Raw genomic sequence first — 21,002 nt, 5'->3', positions numbered from 1 at the left:
TCAATGACAGCTCCAATGTGGAATTACCAGCCCTCATCGGCCTCACAGTTCCTCCCTGTGAAACAACATTTACTGAAAACAAAAAATGCTGAAGATCATTGGCTGTGAGGAAAGGTTAAGAAGACTGGGATTGTTTTCACTGGAAAGCTGATAGAGGCCTACACCATTCTGGATCGGGTGAATAGTCAGAAAGTTTTTCCCAGGTTTGAAGTTTCAATTACAAGAAGACAGAGGTTTAAGGTGTGAGGGAGTGAGGGGAAAAAGTTTAAGGGAGATGTGTGAGGGAAGTTTTTCACGCAGAGAGTGGTAGGAGTCTGGAACATACTGTCAGAAGAGGTGGTGGAAGCAGGCACATTGGCAATGTTTAAGAGGCATTTGGATGGTCACATGAAGAGGGAGGGAATATAGACCGAATAGGGGCAGAAGCTGTTTGTGTTTACTTAGGGCATAATGATCAGCAAAGGTTTGGAGGGGCCGAAGGGTCTGGTCGTGTGCTGTGCTTCTCTTTTGTTCTTTGTCACAGCAGGTCAGGCTACATCCATGGAGAGAAAGCAAGCTAACGTTTAGAGTCTAGATAACTCTTCATCAGAGCTACCTGACCCGCTGTGATCTCCAGCATCGGTTGTTTTCAGTACAGATTGAGCATCTGCAGTAATTTGCTTCTCTGTTCTGGTTGTTTACTGTTGAGCATTGATGGGTCACCTGATGGTAATCTTGCAGAGAGCTTAATTGTGTTTCAAAATCAATTTTAACCTCAACAGCAAGAACAACAGGTAAAGGACAGCCTTTGCAGTTGATAAAGTTTCTGCCTTATATCTAATCAATATTTCATCAGCCGATCTCATGCCCAAAGAAAAGCACCAACTGATTGTGTGGTGTCCCCAATCTGTTTCCACATATAGACTTTAGGTTCAGAGTGTTTCAATGATCCTTAATTTTCTAAAGACGTAACAAAGACCAGAACACGTTTATTTCCGAATCCCACTTGAACACCCTTAAAGTCCCCCACCAGTATGAACAACTAGGTTTAACTTCCATCAAATAAAGCTGGAACAACTTTTTTTTAAACTTCTGATGTGGAATGTGGCTGGCATTTGCTGAGTTGGCCAGTCCTTTTTTTGTCGCTTAGTGGCATTGTCAGGTCATTTCAGAATCACATGTAGGCAGACTGGTAAAGGATGGCAGAATGCCTACTCGACAGGGTATAAATAAACCGGATAGATTTTCTTCCCCCCCAAACAATCAACAATGATTTAATAGCCATCACTACACTCTCTTTTAATTCAGGTTATTTTCCCTGTAAACTAAATTCAAGTTAATTAAAACTTAACCATCAGCCAGTCTGGGAATCAAACCAACATCCCAATCCACGACTGAAAATGTGTTGCTGGAAAAGCGCAGCAGGTCAGGCAGCATCCAAAGAGCAGGAGAATCGACGTTTCGGGCATGAGCCCTTCTTCAGAAATGAAGAAGGGCTCATGCCTGAAACGTCGATTCTCCTGCTCTTCCGATACTGCCTGACCTGCTGCACTTTTCCAGCAACACATTTTTAGCTCTGATCTCCAGCATCTGCAGTCCTCACTTTTTCCCAATCCACTAGCCTGGAGTCTCTGGATTACTAGTTCAGTGACATTACCATTATGCCACCAGGTCCTTTAGAGAATGTAACGTCCTTATCAAATGCAATCCTTCTAAAATAGAGCCCAGCACTGAAAGTAGTGTCAAGATCACATTTCAGCTCCAACCTTGCCAATTTACCTTCTGCATCCAGTCTGATTACCTTGACTTAAGGCTAAAATAGATCCACAAATAAAACTGTTTATTTGTGGATCTATGTGGATCTAACTGAGGAGCCACAGCTGCAAGCCCCATGCCACCATCACTACCACCTCTAAACAAAATGGTGACAAACCTTGAATTAATTCATTGGAAAACGAATGTAATTTAAGGAGAATTGGCTGGGATAGTAACAGGATGAATATAACACTTTACAACATGTACAGCATCAAAGAGAACGCTGGAGAAATTCAGCAGGTCGGGCAGCAACTCTTTCAAATGGTATGACTGTTTTTTCAGAAATGCATTCCAAAGGAGGGTCATACCGGAGTCAAAAATGTTAACTCTGTTCATCTCTCTACAGATGCTGCCAGACCTGCTGAGTTTCTCCAGCACTCTTGTGTTTGTTTCAGATTTCCGGCATCTACAGTCTTTTGCTTTTTATTATGAAATCAAAAATTAATGCCAAAGTAGCCTCTCTGATTGGTCATGTCTGAGCTATTTGAAAGTGCTACACAGCTAGTCACACTATTCAACATCGTAAACCCATGGCCCTGCAGATTTTCCACTCCAAGCATTTATTAAGTTTTCTTTTCAAAGTTGCTATGGTAACTGCCTCCGCTGAACAGTGCAGTCCAGGGAAAAATAGCTGCACTAATCTGGACTAAGAGCTTCAGCTAAATGCATTACATTTGGTCCCCAGATGGTTCCCTGCATGTTTCAGTGGGTATGACTCCTGACCAGGAGCGCATCATCGAGATGTTGCTCCCAGTGCAATAACACAATGAAAACCCTCTTCCCATCCCTGCACCGGAGATCCAAATGACCTGTTACTTTGCCCATTTCACATTGCTGTCTTCTGCCTTAAAACTGAACAAGATGTGGCTCCAAGAAGAGACAGTCTTTGTTTGTACACCTTATGTGGTAAAGGTGTAGCCACATCACTCCAATAACAATCCACAATTGTTCTATACACCAAGGTGTATTACAATGCATACTGTCAGACACCTAAATTTCACTAGGTTTTCAATTTTCTTCTCCCTCTGATATTTTGTGTCAACCCCCTCTCCCACCCCATCAATATCTCTGTGATCACCTCTGGCCTGGCACCCTAACTCTGCTTCGTGTGCATCTCTGGCAGCCACACCTCCAGTTGCCCAGGTGCTACCCTCTGGAAATCCCTCTGCTAACCTCTTCACTCTCTTTAAGATGCTCCTCCAGTGCAGTGGTATGACATATTTTAAACAGTGTTGCAGAGCACCTTGGGAAATTTTACAAAGCTGAAGGCACATACAAACTTTTTTTTCATGTTTGAAGTAGAGCGCATTTGAAAAGAATAGACTTTATAGTTTGAGGTTTGTATTGATAGTATTAGCACTGGATCAGAATCATTAACATGCCTGGTGACATGTTGCCTCAAACCCCAGGGTGATCCATTTTAGTGACTGTGCTGAGTTTTAAAACTGAGCATTGATTGTCTCAATCATTTAGTAATACTGTTTCACTCTGAGCACAATTTTAGACTGCAATTTGCTGGTTGATTAAATACAAAATAAAAATTAATGTTACAATTAATGTCAACCATAATACTGACAATCGTTTATAATTAGATGACACAGAACCCAGTGTTCTAGAAAGTGATCAGTTGCTAATCAGAGAATATTGACTGCCCGAACCGCACTTTGTCACAACAGAGATGCTGCATGGTGCTGCTAAACTTCATTTGATTAGTCAGGCAAATAGTTATTTTAAAGCTGGTATTTTCAGCAATGCTGTGCACTCGTGCCAGATTTGGGATTGAAACATTCGACGTGTTAAGTAGAGAAATTCACGGGACACTGGGTTTTGGATCAAGTGATTCACCTCTTTCCGTTTCCCTCTTCTCTCATCCCACCCCATCTGAGTGCAAACCACGTGCATGTTGACATGACAACACAAAGACCAAGTGAAGGGTTAAAATTTCCTGGAGAGGTAGATTGAAGAAAATACTGTCAGGGCATAGGTTTGTACTGACTGTGAAGAATAATTTTTGACATAATCAAATCATCTCCTTGAAAGCATGGGCTGTGCCCTTTGCACATGAACACACATTTGTCAGCTCCCATTGGGGCATCTCCATCTGAACTCTTTACCTTGGGCTTGAGGTCAGTGATCAGTCATCATTGTCCAGCATGACAAGGCCGAGCCAAAGACTTGGTGTGGTCATATCCTGCTTATGTTCTTCTGTAAGTAATGCCTCAAAGCCAAAGGCCAGGTCTAACTTGGAATCTGGGTTTTGAGGGTCTGATTGATCGAGTGACTGTACGCATGTTTGGTTATTGTGGGTCAGGAGGATAGAAGAGAGGACAGACCTGTACGGGTATCAGTAGACAGACAGCATACTAGCTAATCACTTAGCTTTGTGAACAGTTTAACTAATTTACGCCAATAAACTCAAGCGTGTTATTGCATGACCAGTTGACAATTGTGTTCACTCATCCGCCATACTTAAAAGATACCAAATGTCCATTAAAGCAGAGATTGTGCTGAACTTGTCCCTACATTTGTCTCAATATGCATGGCATAATGACCACATAAAGCTGCTAGAATGTATTTCATTGTATGTCCATTTGTCATTGTTCTCCATGATCCATACCATCTTCTGTTCATCTGGTGTTATGGTTATTATCTAAACCAAGGCATGTTCCACTCCACGGCTGCATCACTTTGGGGAGTCAGGCACAAGTTCTGGCAAAATGCAACAGAATATGCTTTAAGTCAATATCTCCCATTCAACATCTAATTAAATGTATATAGAGCAGCATTAAACAAAAGCCTTTCAGAAGTGCTCTCTCTCTCTTCAGATCATGTAAAGATTTCAAACAATAACAGAAAGCACTAGAGAAACTCAGCAGGTCTGGCAGCACCTGTGGAAAGAGAAACAGCTAACTTTTCAGGTCCAGTTAAGCTTTCTTCAGAACCCTCGATGAACCTTTCATTTTGTTTAGTACCCGCAACAGTAGAAAGGAAAAAAGAATTTCCTGAAGTTGTTATGAAGTGTTCAAAGCACAGTTGGATTTGGGTTCATCACACCCCTCACAGATATTTTGGTTAACTCTTCGGGGAAAGAGGAAGATTCTTCATTGAGGGCTGAATGTCAATCAGGAGGTCAGTCCTGATGAAAGGCTTTTGCCCGAAGTGTCAATTTTCCTGCTCCTCGGATGTTGCCTGACCGCTTGTGCTTTCCCAGCACCACTGTAATCCAAACTCTGATTTCCAGCATTTGCAGTCCTCGCTTTTGCTTAATAGCCACACTAACAACCAATGAAGACCATCAGTTGAGTCCATAGCATAGATCATTTACGTTTCCTAGAAACTTCATACATTCTTAAACAGAGATCCATTCTCTGTAAATAAAGGGAATCTGTGCAGGATTTGCATATTTTATGAAATAGCCCAGAGCTTTGGGAGACTATTGTTTCTCATTGCTTTTGCCACGGAAATGTGCCACCCAATCAAAGTTTGATTTGCTAACCCATCCTGTTCCTTCTCTCCTGCAGTGTAAATTGTAATCGTCTGAAATGTGGCGTTCTTGCATTTGTCCTGACGATTGCAACTTGGGAATCTTCAACAATACATCTCTCTTTTCAGCAAGATTCAAAACTGAAAGCAGCAGAATCATAGTGGCCGCACATTTATTTATCCTTTCAATTTATGAAAAATAGTCAAGCGCTTCACTGAACTTTGTCAAAGGTCAGGGCTTATGATTATGTAATAATATGGTTAGTGCAGTAAAAGGTTTATTTTTACTGTGGGAGTTGGAGCAGAAACGTTAAACAGTGTAAAGAATTTCAGTGCTGAAGACAATTTGTACTTGAAACTTTCAGAACAGGAAGTGGTTTACTGTGGCATCATGAATCTGAGAGATAGCTTCTACACATGGAGCAGTTTTAGTCATAGCATGGAATATCTGTGTTTTCTGCTGATTTGTTTGTGAATATTTTTCTTTGTATCAGTGCAGAATTTTCAGCCTCTTTATTGCAACAGCCTCTGTTCACAATTGACATTGCAAGTGTGTTGATTATTTTCTATGTCAAGGAATGTTTTGAGTTATCATGAGCCCATCAAAGTGAGGAATGTGGTTGGCTTTGATCTTTGCATTCCTGGAGTCACCGAGGAACACTGCTCAAAGTAGTAAAAGAACTGAGTAGGATGTGAAAACATTGACCAATTCACCACTGTCTGTTCTACACTGTCACATATGGTCAAAAGTACCCAGTGAGGTCTCCAAACTGTGAAGGATTGGAATACTCCTGCTTGCATTCCCTCTAAATGCTTCCGGTTCCACAGCCCTTCAAAATCCCCATGCACCTACAATCTTGTCTTCTGCACATTCTGTACTGTTATGGACTTCACACCCCTTTTGTCTGTGGGGTCACGCTGACAGTCCTGTAGCTCTGGAATTATCTCCCTAAACCCCTTCACCTCCCTGTCCTCCTTTTCAATCACTGTTTAAAACCCATGTCCCTTATGGTCACCTGGCCTGATATCTCCTTGTGAGGCTCAACATGAGAGTTTTTTTTTGGTGACACTCCTGTGAAAGCACTACGGTACTTTTTTACCACTTTGTACAAGTCGCTGTTGTCCCTTCACCTCAGTAAATCTAGAAATGAATGTAAAAGAAAAGTCATTCTTGGTAGATCTTGTCTTGTGGTGATGCACCAGTTCTGGTGCACAGCCTTGCCGTCTCTGCAAGAGAAGCTAAGTGTTAACCACAACACCTCCACCATTACAGGTATGCACAATGTGTACCGCTCATTGGGGGCACTGTTTTGCCCTCTCCGCTGAATTCCACTTTCATCTGTTGGCATGTCTCAGTCTTCTCAGGGTCAAATTATACCTTTTTTTAAAAACAAAATGGGCTTCTCCTGTTCTTAGACGTCTGTTGAAGATCTGGTCTATTACTGGAACCTCTTCCACCCCTCCCACTCCTTGCAACCACTTGCTACGCTCAGACACCTTCAGCTCCCTCTTTCTTCAAACCCAACCCCTCTTTCCTCCTCCTTCTCCCTGCCTCACTCTCTCCGAGTCTTGTTCCCTCATCCCTTCCTCAGTCTCCCCTGCCGATGTCCATCTGAAGGGATGCGATTAGACTTGGTTTACCGTCTTATCTGAAAGACAAATCTTTCAGCAGTGGCAGATGGAACTTAATATAGATAAATGTGAGGTGCTGCATTTTAGTAAGTCAAATCAGGGCAGGACTTAGACAGATAATGGTGAGGCCTTGGGGAAAGTGAGGGCTGCAGATGCTGGAGATCAGAGTTGAGAGTATAATGCTGGTAAAGCACAGCAGATCAGGCAGCATCTGAGGTGCAGGAGAATCAACATTTCAGGCATAAGCCCTTCACCAGGAACCTGATCCTCAGATGCTGCCTGACCTGCTGTGATTTTTCCAGCACCACATTCTTGAAATAGACCTAAGGGTTCAAGTACACTGTTCCTTGAAAGTAGCATCACAGGCAGACCAGATAGTAAAGAAGGTGTGTGGCACACTTGTCTTCATTGGTCAGAGCATTGACTGTGGGAATTGGGACATCATTTCGCAGGTGTACAGGACATTGGTGAGACCACTTTAGGATTACTTTGTACAGTTCTGGTCTCCCGTTTATAGGAAGGGTATTATTCAATTAGAATGGAAAGATTTACAAGGATGTTGTTGGAATTGGAGGGTGAGAGTTATAAGGAGAGGCTGGAACTTTTTTCCTTGGAGTATAGAAGGCTGATGGGTGACCTTATAGAGGTCTACAAAACATTGAGGGGCATCGATAAGGTCAATAAGTGAATATTTTCCCTAGGATAGGGGAGTTCAAAACTAGAGGGCATAGGTTTAAAGTGAGATTTAAAAGGGGTAGCTTTTTCACACAGAGAATGCTATGTGTATGGGATGAGCTGCCAGAGGAAGTAGTGGAGGCTGGTACAGTGACAACACTTAGAAGGCATCCGGACAGAAACATGAATAGGAAAGGTTTAGAAAGATATTGGCCAAATGCAGGCAAACGGGACTAGTTTAGTTTGATCGACATGGCCGAATTGGACTGAGGGGGTCTGTTTCCATGTTGTGTGACTCAGTACAGCACTGGCTCCATAGTGGCACTGGGAAGGTCAGTGTAGATGTTTGTGCTGAGGCTTCCCGAGCGGGACTTGAACCAACTCAACCCCAAAGGCTTCAGACTTGGGGGTCAGAGCATTACCCAGTGTACCTCGGCAGACATCTGAGAATCCAGAGCTTATCCAAGTGAGCCTTTTCCGGGGAATTGCATTGGTTTCTCCCCTCCTTGTGCTGACCTGAATGATGAATGGAAGAAAGCAAACTTACCGAGTGTTGGGAAGAACCGTGGCAGTGCCTCAGGAGAAAGCGGAGTGTTGGGTTCGGAGAGGAGATGGCGGTCCGAGTCTGATGGGAGGCGACGAATATCCAGTGTCCTTGGTTTCACTTCAGAACTTTGGGCTGGAATCTCCTCAAATACTGGATTCTCCACGCCTATCGCCTCACTGTAGATCAGGAAAACAAATTCCACACTCATTACTTTTGGCCCGAGGTTGTTCATTTCTACCGGTTAGTCAGAAACAAATTTTATCATTTCAGCTATAACTAAAATACTGCAGATGCTGAAAATCTGAAATAAAAGTAGAAAGTGCTGAAGAAACTCGGCAGTTCTGGCAGTATCTGCGGAGAGAGAAACAGAGTTAACATTTCAAGACCTGTATGATACTTCTTTAGAAGTGACTCAGAGTCATAGAGACTGACAGCACAGAAACAGGCCCTTCAGCCCAACTCATCCATGCTGACCAGGTTTCCTAGACTGAACTAGTTCTATTTACCTGCATTTGTCCTATATTCCTCTAAGCCTTTCCTATTCACGTGTCTGTCCAAATATCTTTTAAATATAGTAATAGTGCTAGTCTCTACCACTTCCTCTGGCAGCTCGTTTCATACATGCACTAAACTGTGTGTGAAAAAGTTGCCCCTCAGGTCCTTTTTAAACCTTTCCCCTCTCACCTCAAACCTACGCCCTCCAGGTTTGGACTACACTACCCTGAAGAAAAGACCTTGTCAATTCACTCTCTCCATGCCCCTCATGATTTTGTAAACCACCATAAGGTCACCCCTCAGCCTCCGACGCTCCAGGGAAAGAAGTGCCAATCCTCTCCTTATAAATCAAACCTTCCAGTCTGAGTAACATTCTTGTAAACCTTTTCTGCACCCTTTCCAGCTTAATAACATCCTTCCTAAAGCAGGGCAACCAGAATTGTATGCAGAATCCCAAATGTGGCCTTGTCAATGTCTTGTAAAATGGTGTGCCAACTCCTCTACTCCATGTTCTGACCAATGTCAGAATGTCAGGCAAGCATGTCAAATGCCTTCTTCAACAGCCTATCTCCCTGTGATGCCACATTCAAGGAACTATGTGCCTAGGTCTCTCTGTTCAACAACACCCTCACAGGGCCCTACCATTAATTGTGTGAGTGCTGCTCTAGTTTGTCTTACTAAAACAGAACACCTTACACTTATCTAAATTAAACTCCATCTGTGATCCCTCAGCCTACCGGCCCAGTTATATTCTGAGGTAGCCTTCTTCACCGATGACTTCTTCCTCTGATGAAGCAGAAGAATCATGCCAGACTTTAAACACTAACTCTGTTTCTCTCTCCATAGATGCTACCAGGTCTGCTAAGGTTCTCCAGCATTTTCTGTTTTCATTTTCCGATCGTTTCGGGATTATTTTCCAGTTTTCGACACCATGATCGTTTATGTTAAGGGGATTTGTGCCTGACTGCTGGACATCTAGGGCACTCTGGACCATAGACAATCTGTCAAACCCCATGAGCATGCTAACGTACAGTTATTTACCCTTTGAAACTCTCACCAGTCAGGCAAGGTGATGGTCTAACCTCTGTGTTACCAGGTACACCCAGTAAAACAACTGATAGATGAAGATTATGTGAACAAGCCAAACTTTGTGACATTAATCCCAGCCACAGGCTGTGGTCTGCACCTTGATCCACAATGCATTGGTGAGAGAGTGAAGAGCTGTTCTACAGAAAGGCCTACATCTCTTCTGATCTTAAAAGTCACATGAGCAATCCAAGGTGACCTCCCCTCCCCTACCACTTCATCTTGGAGGGAGCATGAGCCCACTTTGATTAACTCTGCGTAGAATGGATGGATAGAGTTAATTTCAGTTGTCAGACAACATTATAACATCAAGGTGAGGTACAGGCCCACTCTGCTGAACACCCCATGGTAACTGAAGGGAAATAAACTTTAAGCAAGGATTTGTTAGTGAGTCATTTCTTTGCCCTTCACACTGCTCCCCCATGACGATGCCCCAGCAGGTTGGCGCTGACTCACGTTCTGAAACCTTGACTGTATTGCCTGTATGAAAGGGCAAAGTCAAGGAGGACATCCCCTTCAGTTTAACAGAAAGATTGGAGGACCAATAAAAATAACCGTACCTATCCATTCGGACAAGCTCATGGGCTCCTGCAATCAGAAAGAAGTGAGGTGAGACTGTGAAAAATTGAAATATTGCATGTACAAGTTGCAGAAGAAAAACCACAAATGATTCAAAAGTTTAAAACTTAATGCATCAATTACATTGTGTGTACCTTGGCTCAAACGACCTATACAGACCGTGACATTCTGCTTGAATTGTCATCTTACCCCATCAGTAAAACGGTCCGTTCATTTCTCGATTATACTTACCTGACTTCTCCTTGAATGTATCTGCACTGTTGCATGACAGGTTAAAGGTTTCTTTTCACACTGACTCCTCACAATATTGCTGACAGCAGGTTGGCTTTGCGTTACCTTAGTTGTGTCATGAGACAGTGTGGAGGTGGAACAGGAAAGTTCTGTGGGATGCCTGATTACAATCATCAGCTGCTAATACTTCTGCTATTTCTACAGTGCTATTATCAAACGCTGATGGGGACATTACCTGCTAAATTTCGCTGACTGGGTTAGACATTCTCTGACACTCAAACCACAAATGCAACCATGCTTCAATCAGGCTGACACAGTCTCCAGCGCAGCTCTGAAGGACTGCTGTGCCACAAATACATTTTCAAACCCATGGCCATTGCCTTGTTCTTATAGTTATCCAGGTGGGCATCAAACCCTGTGAACAAAGCCATTCATAGTATCATAGAATTTTTAATGGTGCGGAAGGAGGTCATATGAACTGGAAGAGTTGAGGGATGTGGGCTAAATGCTGGCAAATGGGACTAGGTGAGATTGAGATGCCTGGTCGGTGCAGATGAGTTGGACCAAAGAGTGTATTGCCATGCTGTATGACTCTATTTAGCCTGTCATTTTAGATTAGATTCCCTACAGTGTGGAAACAGGCCCTTCGGCCCAACCAGTCCACACCGACCCACCGAAGAGTAACCCATCCAGACTCATATCCCTCTGACTAATGCACCAAACACTTTGGACAATCCACCTGACTTGCACATCTTTGGACTGTGGGAGGAAACCGGAGCACCCGGAAGAAACCCGCGCAGACACGAGGAGAATGTGCAAACTCCACACAGACAGTCACCCGAGGCTGGAATTGAACCTGGGATCCTGGTGCTGTGAGGCAGCAGTGCTAACCACTGAGCCACCGATTTCTGCACCGGCTGTCGGTGCACTTTCACTCAATACCAATCCCCCCGTCTTTTCTCCTGTTCCCCAACATTGTTCCTGTTTTAATAAGCCATCCAGTGCCCCTCTTGAATGCCTCAGTTGAACCTGCCTCCACCACATTTCCAGGCAGTACATTCCAGACCCAAAACACTCATTGAGTGGAAAAAAAAGTTTTATTTTCCTTCTGCCAGCATCAGCAGATTAGCTCTGACTGCTTGCCTGCTGTGAAATGGTATTGCGGTTAAAATGGGTGCTCTGTCTCCCGACATAACAGAAACGCATTTCCAGGAGAAGGTCTGAGACACACGATAAGGATATTTTATAAACAGATCTCTCACACTGATGAAAATTGGAGGCCTTCATTGCTGTGAATAGGAGTGCCTGTTTGGATACAGAATGCCATTCTATCTCATTTTCAGAAGTATCTGTTTATGAAGTGAACACTTCTTTGGCGTTCAAATACCAAAACAAACTGGTCAGGGAAAAGCAGAGCAAGACAAAACTGACTGGTCTGCAGATAATCAGGAACTGTAATATCTGCTCAACTTTAGGGGAAAAAACAGAGATAATGTGACATTGACTGTAGATCTGAGAGAGTGGCATTGATAGCAGTGTGTGTCTGAAAGAGTGACAGTGATACAGGGGTGTGGGGGAGCTTGAGAGAGTGATTGCAACAGCAGGAATGTCAGTATAAGGTGGGGGTCCTCAGGAAGTGTGTTACTATTTACAGGGGGTCCCTGGGGGAATGGGTCTTGAAAAAGTATGGGGTCCAGGGGGAATTTTGACAGAAATTGCAGGGGGTCCCAGGGGGAGTGTATCAGTATTTACAGGGGGGTCCCTGGAGGGGAGTGTGTCAGTATTTACAGGGGAGTCCCTGGAGGGGAGCGTGTCAGTATTTACAGGGAGGTCCCTGGGGGGAATGTGTCAGTATTTACAGGGGATCCCTGAGGGGAGTGTGTCAGTATTTACAGGGGGGTCCTTGGGGGTATGTGTCAGCATTTACAGGGGGGGTCCCGGGTGGGGGGGAGTGTGTCAGTATTTACAGGTGGGGTCCCTGGGGGGGGGAGTGTGTCAGTATTTACAGGGGGTCCCCAGGGGGGAGTGAGTCAGTATTTCCAGGGGGGTCCCTGGGGGGGGGGGGGGCGAGTGTGTCAGTGTTTACAGGGGGGCCCCAGAGGGGTGCGGGGAATTGTGTCAGTATTTCCAGGGGGGTCCCTGGGGGGGAGTGTGTCAGTATTTACTGGGGGTCCCTGGAGAGGAGGTGTGTCAGTATTTATAGGGGATCACCGAGACCGTGTCAATAATTGCAAGGTTTTGCCAAGAGTATAGTAATACCTATGGGGATCTGCTGTGAGTGTATAAATGTTTGCAGAAGTTCCTGAATACAGGTAACCAGCAGCTGTGAAATATTTGGTGTGACTGCCAACATCCATCCAGACATCTTGCATTAGTGTCATGCAGAGCTGCTGTAAGCAACCCCCCCCTCCCCCACCCCCCCCCCCCCCGAGCTGGTTTCTCACTTACGTCTCCTGGTGGCTGCACCCTGCCTCTGTTTGTAGATAAGGAGCAGAATCAGGGGCAAAGACAAGATGCCAATGACACATCCCATGGTGGCAAGAGCAGCAGCTGTGGTGGCTGGGGGATTCAAATATAAAACAAAGCATTAATCGATATGCATGGCATGTGCAGCCATTCAGAAAGGAAGACACACCCACACCCCGTCATTGAAGGATGGCAAAGCACAGAAGGAGACCATTTGGCCCATCTTGACTGTGGTAGAGCTATCCAATGCTACCTGATCCAACTCCCCTCCTTCCACAGTACCCTATCCTGTATAAATGTTTCCATTCAAATGGTGACCTCATCTGGAAGCTTGGCAGGGTGGATCCCATGAGGATTTGTTCCATTTTTGGGAAGACTGAATTGGATATTTAGAAATAAGGAGGATTCCATTTAAGATGCAGTGAAGAATTTGTTTTTTCTCTGAGACCGTGTCATTATTCCCTCCCACAGAGGACAGGTCATTTAAGGATAATCAAATCCACATTCAGCAGATTTTGGACTTAATGCAGTATTTCTGAAAGAGAAGATTTGGAGATGCCGGTGTTGGACTGGGGTGTACAAAGTTAAAAATCACACAACACCAAGTTATAGTCCAGCATGTTTAATTGGAAGCACACTAACTTTCGGAGTGACGCTCCTTCATCAGGTGATTGTGGAGGGCTCAATCGTAACACAGAATTTATAGCAAAAATTTGCAGTGTGACGTAACTGAAATTATACATTGAAAAATTAATTGTCTGTTAAGCCTTTCATCTGTTAGAATACAGTGATAATTTCACTTCTTTCATGTGTAAATCACAAAACCTTTTTTTAAAAAGTTGCATTCTCAGGTTAGCTGTTAACAATGGTGATAGCTGCTGCCTGTCCCGAAAAGTGGCCGAGCAGAGGCTGATAGCTAAATTCGGTACCCATAGGGAGGGCCTCAACCGGGACCTTGGGTTCACGTCACACTCCAGGTGACCACCATTGCACTACACACACACACACTCTCACACACACACACACAGGCACTTCTATACACACATACACACGGACACACACATATACAGATGCGCACACAGACACCCACACACACCCTTACAGACTCATACACTCCCACACGCACCCCCTCATAGACTTAAGACACTCTGCACTCTAGAAACACGCACACATACACTTTCTCACACTCACAACCCCCACCCCAGACAGACACACACATACAGACAAAGATCCACGTGCACACATACATTTTGTGGTGTGAATTTGTACTTGCAGGGTTACATTGTAATTTGCTCAAAAACTGCATGCATTCATGTAGAACTCTGAGCTCAAAAACTGCATGAATTATTGTAAAACTCCATTATCTCACTTTTTAGTTTAGAATCAATCTAAACCTCATGGCATAGAGAGAGAACACAGGGGGCAAACACCTTCAACATATTGTCTAACTATCACCATTGTTAACAGCTAACCCGAGAATGCAACTTCTTAAAAAAAGGTTTTGTGATTTACATATGAAAGAAGTGAAACCATCATGGTATTCAAGCAGATGAAAGGCTTAACAGACAATCAATTTTTCAATGTATAATTTCGGTTACATCACACTGTAAATTTTTGCTATAAATTCTGTGTGTTAGGATTGAGCCCTCCACTGTCACCTGATGGAGCATCGCTCCGAAAGCTAGTGTGCTTTCAATTAAACCTGTTGTTGTGTGATTTTTAACTTTGAAAGAGAAGAGATTTTGTTGGTGTAAGGTAAAGTCACCAGAGTCTTACCCAACCGTACGGCCGCTCTCCCATTAGAGAAAGATGAGTGGTGGTGTAACCTCAGGGTCACCACACCTCAGGCAAGGGGAGAGGTTATGTAGGAGAGTGCTTCAGGGTAACCTCAGCCAGTGCAGGAATTGACCCCACGCTGTTGGCGACACTCTGTATTACAGCGCAGCTGTCCATCCAGCTGAGCTAACGTGTACATGTGCTGTCCATTGAGTAAATGTTAACAGTCAAGGACAACCTGTCATCTGCTTCTGTTTCCAACGATTGGTTTTCAGTTTCATTGAGTTATTCTGAAGTTTATTTTCTGATCATTGCATGGCTGGGGGGTGGGGGTGGGGTGTAGTCCTGACTGCCCATAAGCAAAGCCAGCCTGCCAACTGGCTGTGCACTTCAGAAGAGGAAATATGTTTCTGTCACAAAGTCTGAAAATTAATATGAATGAAATCTTCCTTTAAAAGATGAGGCCTTGTTGAGAAAGGAAATCAGCTAGTTTTTTTAAACATATTCGTTCAAGGGATATTGGTGTCACTGGTAAGACCAGCATTTTTTACCCATCCCCAACCATTTAACTGGGAAGTGAAATTATCAGCCACATTGCTGTGGGTCTGGAGTCACATGTAGGCCAGACTAGAGAAGGATAGCAGATTTCCTTCCCTCTCGGACATTAGTAAACCAGATGGATTTTTTTTACAATAATCAGGGATTTTGTCATGATCTTCATTAGATTAGATTCCCTACAGTGTGGAAACAGGCCCTTCAGCTCAACAAGTCCACGCCGACCCTCCAAAGAGTAATCCACCCAGACCCATTTACCTTTGATGAATGCACCTAACACTACAGGCAATTTAGCCTGGCCAATTCACCTAACCCACACATCTTTGGACTGTGGGAGGAAATGGGAGTACCTGGAGGAAACCCACACAGACATGGGGAGAATGTGCAAACTCCACACAGACAGTTACCCGAACCCAGGTCCCTGGCGCTGTGAGGCAGCAGTGCTAACCTGAGTCATCATGCCACCCTCTTATTACTGAGACTACCTTTTCAATTTCAGTGTATTAACCACTAACATCAAACAGAAAACAGGATCCTCAACCCACTGTGTCAGTGTTGAGCGTGATGCCATTCTAATCCCATCTGCCTGCACATGGCCCATACCCCTCTATTCCCTGCCTGTCCGTGTGTCTCTCAGAGTGCCTCTTAAACATTGCTATTGTATCTGTTTCTAGCACCTACTCCAGCGGTACATTCCAGGCACCTACCACCCTCTGTGCAAAAATATCTTTTCATCTTGCCCCCTCTCACCTTAAACCTATGCCCCCAGTATTTGACACTTCCAACTTCGGAAAAAGACTCCAATCATCCACCCTATCCAAGCCTCTCATAATTTCACATATTTCTATCAGGTCACCACTCAGGCTCTGATGAAAACAATCCAACTTTGTCCAACCTCTCCTTAGAGCTAATATGCTCCAATCCAGGCACCATCCTAGTAAATCTCCTTTGCACCATCTCCAAAGCCTCCACATCCTTCCTATCATGTGTCAGCCAGAACTACGCAACAGAAATACTCCAAATGTGGTCTAACTAATGTGTTATACAGCTGCAACATGACTTACCAACTTCTGTCCTTGCCCCGACTGATGAAGTCAAGCATGCCATACACCTTCTTCATCAACCTATCCACTTGTACTGCCATTTTCTGGAAGCTATTCACTTGTACCCCAAGATCCTGGTGTACCTCAATGCTCTGAAGAATTATGCCATTTACTGTATGCTTATCACTTGCATTTTTCCCTCACCGTGGATCCCCGACTCTCATAACAAAGAACCCTGTCTCCTCTCTAAGGATTCCAGATTCTTCACTTTCAAAGAGCTAGCTCATGAACTCCCTCAAAAGCCACACAGCCACAGACTGCTTCAATGTTCTGGTTACTCACTGTGCTTCCCCCTAAATTCTGGGAACAGTACTCCATTTCAGCTTCATTGCAAACAGATAATTTCACCAAACTAACATGGCCTCTGGGTTTCACCAAGCTCCAATCTTGCTCCGTGCATCAAGCATATACTACTTGTGGACTTCCTTCAGCCCCACTCTCAATTGCACTGAACCAGTCATGGTTTGGAGCCTTCTTCTGAGATTCCAAAATTGCAGGACCTTTCCTGATCTTTAACCCCAACACTCAGCAGAACCTACTGGTTTCCTGCACTACTCAGCATCCTAACCCTTTAGCCACGGCAACATCCTTTTCCAGAGAAAGTCTCCATCCTAAATATTGACTGACTAGCAGCCCAAATATAGCAATCACACCTTCCCCCCACCCCCACCCCCACCCATCCTCCCCCGCCTTCCTCTGACTCACTTCCTAAAACTGACTGTTCAGTAACACTTCAACTATTCCAAGTGACATAGGGAGAATGTTCCTGACTACTGGGGATTCCAGAATTGGGGGTCACAGTGAAGGATACAGGATAAGCCATTTACAACTGAGATGAGGAGGAATTTCTTCACTCAAAGGGACTGTGGAATTCTATGCCACAGAAGGCAGTTGAGGACAAAATGTTGGATGCATTCAAGGAGTTGGATATCGTTCTTGAGGCTAAAGGGAGTAAATGGGAGCAGGGTACGGAGCTGGATGGTCAGCCATGATCATACTGGCTTAGAATAGCATCATGTCAGGCAGCATCCAAGGAACAGGAAATTCGACGTTTCAGGCATCGGCCCTTCTTCAGGAATTCAGGCTTATGCCCGAAACGTCGAATTTCCTGTTCCTTGGATGCTGCCTGACCTGCTGCGCTTTTCCAGCAACACATTTTCAGCTCTGATCTCCAGCTTCTGCAGACCTCACTTTCTCCTAGAATAGCATCATGGTCAGCACAGACACGGTGGGCCGAAGGGCCAGTTCCTGTGTGGTACTGTTCTATGTTTGAATGCTGGAGCTGTCACAAAAGGCTGCATGTCCTATTCTTGCTCCTATTTTTATATATTGTTATGCTGTAAAAACTTGCCAACAACTCCCACCCTTGTGCCGAGACAGGATTGACTGTCCATGTGTTCTCTGAGTGTTACAGTTCTCCAGTTAACTTCTTACAGCTGTCAGCTCAGAACACGCACACACACACAGTAAATAATAGATACAAAATTAACATTCATACTGTCGCACATAAGAGAATGAATTTTAAAATATACCAACAGCTGGAGGCAATTGTGACTACACTGTTGTTTTTAACAGTGAAGGCTATAGGGAGATTTGACAGAGCTGTTTAAAATCATTTTTTGATTCAGTAAATAGCGAGAAACAGTTTTCAATGGGTGAAGGAAACAGGTTGAAGAACCAAAGGTGACAGGAAGGAACACTTCCTCTTGCAGCAAATGTTTAGGAATGGGAATGAATTAGCCGATCAGGTGGTGGATACAGATGTGGCACAATGGCCAGGAGGACTGACTTCTGTGGAATGACATCTCTGCAGCAGCTGGTTAGGAAAAGTAGGTTAAATTAAAATAAAAGAAGGGATAAATATAGAGGAAACTCAATTATCTAAAGGACACGGGCGGGGAATATTTTGTTCAGTTAACCGAATGCCATATAACAGAGTTAGCCACGCATCGGGACCTTGTGATCTTGTCCAGAAGATCCAAAGTTCAATTATTTCACTGCTGGATATCGAGGTTCTTCTGTACATGAAACAGAAATTTAAAATTCATGGGATAGAAAGAGGAGGAGGGTGCAACTCAATGAATTGCTCTTCAACACAGGCGACTGTGTGGAGTTTGCACATTCGCCTCGTGTCTGCGTGGGTTTCCTCTGGGTGCTCCGGTTTCCTCCCACAGTCCAAAATGTGCAGGTTAGGTGAATTGGCCATGTTAAATTGCCCGCAGTGTTAGGTGAAGGGGTAAATGTAGGGGAATGGGTCTGGGTGGGTTGCGCTTTGGTGGGCCGGTGTGGACTAGTTGGGCCGAAGGGCCTGTTTCCACACTGTAAATAATCTAATCTTGTAAGTAATCTAATCTAACAGTTTGGCAAGGGGCTGGAAGGACTCCTTCTCTGCTGTCCTCTGTTCTGATTCAGTGATTGTAACCTGGCAACACAGTTTTAGGAGAGGGCTTACGGGAGCTGATGGAAGGGTAAGTCTTGGTGGGGCCCACTATCTTTCCTATGTCTGCAGATAGTCCCAGCACAGAGGTGACAAAGAGAAGACAATCACTGAAGGGTTTTGGAGGACCACACTGAACGTGCAGGAGGAGAAAACGTTGCGCAAGCCAACTGAATCGGGCAGCACGGTGGCTCAGTGGTTAGCACTGCTGCTTCACAGCGCCAGGGACCCAGGTTCAATTCCAGCCTCGGGGCACCTTCTATCTGTGTGGAGTTGGCACATTCTTCCCAGTGTCTGCGTGGGTTTCTTCTGGGTGCTCCGGTTTCCTCCCACAGTCCAAAGATGTGCAGGTTAGGGTGGATTGGCCATGGGAAATGCAGGGTTACAGAGATATGGGTGAACTCGATGGGCTGAATGGCCTGCTTGCACATTGTAAGGCTTCGCTGAAGTAGGAAAGAGCTACACAAAGACAATCCCACCAAACTGGACAGTGGAAATGAGTTGTTGCCAAAAAGAGTAAAATGGTTGCCCCCATTCCTAAGCGTAGGGGAAGGGATAGTTAATCCCGAAATAAGATGAGAGAGTAAATATCTTACCTTCTGTATCTGATACTTCGGTACGGTCACGAAAAGTACATTTCTGATTAGCAACGTGAGTTCCATTTCCTGTGGATGGGTAAGATATAAAAAAGAGCAGTTCAGCAATTTCTTCACAATTCAGTGTGTGAAGTTGGTGTTGGTACCAGCAGACACATACACGGAGGAAGACCATCTGACTGATGGAGCTCAGTGTTCCTTCTCAAATATTTTGTCTCCTTTCCCTTACCTGGCAGAATATCCAGCTCCTGGTGACACTGTGGATGAGGTGCACCCCTTGATATCAGGCGTGGGTTTTATCCATTTTCCGGTTTAAAGGAAATAAGCACATGCATTTATAAAGTGTCTCAGATAGTCCCAATGCCCCAAAGCAATTTGCAGCTAACCTTCAGCATTTTCTGCAGTAATCCCAGTGATGCAATACAGCCAATTATTGCACAGTGAAACCCCACAAACAATAATCTGAGAAATGACCAGGTCTGGAAGGTTTGAGTTACAAAGAAAGGCTGGGACTTTTCTCGCTGGGGTTGACAGATGACATTATCGAGGTTTATAAACTCTATCTATACTCCTCGTGAGTTAACGGTCATTGTCTTTTCCCTAGGATGGGGGATTAAAGACGAGGGGTCACATTTTTAAGGTGATAGGAGAGATTTTTTTTAAAAAGTAAGAGGCAAGCATTTTACAGGTGGTTTGTGTGTGGAATGAACTTCCTGAGGATGTGGTGGATGTGAGTACAATTACAACATTTAAAATACATTTGGATGGATACATGAATAGGAACAGTTTGAATGGATATGGGCCAGGAGCAGGCAGCTGGGATTAGGTTCAGCATGGACAGGTCTGTTTCCATGCTGTATGACTCTGTAATCAGATCTAGTGAAGCTTGTTGAGAGACAGACATTGGCTGAGATTAGGGGTGGGGGTGCAACTGTTAGGTCTGTGTGCTCTGTCCTGCAATCATGTGGTTAAAAATGACATTTTGCTGTGCCCTATGTTCCCCGTGTCCTCTCTCCATCATCTACTAGAGCTAAAGGGTCTCAAGTTTTGCTGAAACTTTGTGTTGAAGCAAGGATCAGCCTTGTAGCCATTCCAGCATCGCATTGTCTGCGAGTCGACCTGCATTACATCAGGGAAGACACTACAGGAGCTGCGATGGCACAGTGGGAGTGGAGGGAGCGCAGCTTTGAGTGGAGGGAGCGCAGCTTTGATGGCTGCTGTGGAGGATACCGTTACATCTCGTTCTTTTGTGTTCAGTCACAGGAAGGCACCAAGTGGGTACCATTGTGCCATCTCAAGTTGGCATGGAAAAGGTGGTGGTTAGCTGCCTTCCTGAATCACTGCAAGACCCTGAATCACTGCCAGACCCTGAATCACTGCAAGACCCTGAATCACTGCAAGACCCTGAATCATGCTGACACAGAAATCCTTTCTGGTGCTGAGATCATTAACAAAAATTAAGGCTACGGTTCCCTCCAGTTAACCATGCAGTCACATCTGCCCTCACTTATGTCCAGGGTGGAGGCTGGCCATTCGGCACATCCACG

The 21,002-nt window shown here is 44.5% G+C and overlaps 2 protein-coding genes across 2 annotated transcripts in view; one reads left to right on the top strand and one right to left on the bottom strand.

The window, feature by feature from the left end:
- cdh23 (cadherin-related 23) overlaps nt 1-21,002 on the top strand; it is a 674,096-nt gene that overhangs the window by 500,663 nt on the left and 152,431 nt on the right. The gene's annotated exons all lie outside the window — the stretch shown is intronic.
- The window catches only part of vsir (V-set immunoregulatory receptor), a 59,714-nt gene continuing 40,207 nt past the window's right edge, over nt 1,496-21,002 (bottom strand). Inside the window, exons 3-7 of the mRNA XM_060854312.1 lie at nt 19,456-19,524; nt 12,971-13,081; nt 10,273-10,300; nt 8,132-8,307; nt 1,496-4,503 (exon numbers count right to left, since the gene is read on the bottom strand). Coding sequence (XP_060710295.1) covers nt 4,478-4,503; nt 8,132-8,307; nt 10,273-10,300; nt 12,971-13,081; nt 19,456-19,524 — 410 coding nt within the window. The 3' untranslated portion in view covers nt 1,496-4,477. The remainder of the gene's footprint in view (nt 4,504-8,131; nt 8,308-10,272; nt 10,301-12,970; nt 13,082-19,455; nt 19,525-21,002) is intronic.

Source organism: Hemiscyllium ocellatum, chromosome 43, assembly GCF_020745735.1.
Source record: "Hemiscyllium ocellatum isolate sHemOce1 chromosome 43, sHemOce1.pat.X.cur, whole genome shotgun sequence".
In the NCBI taxonomy this organism is placed as follows: Eukaryota; Metazoa; Chordata; class Chondrichthyes; order Orectolobiformes; family Hemiscylliidae; genus Hemiscyllium; species Hemiscyllium ocellatum.
The sequence above is the reverse complement of the archived record's forward strand: the minus strand, read 5'-3'. Positions and strand labels throughout refer to the sequence as shown.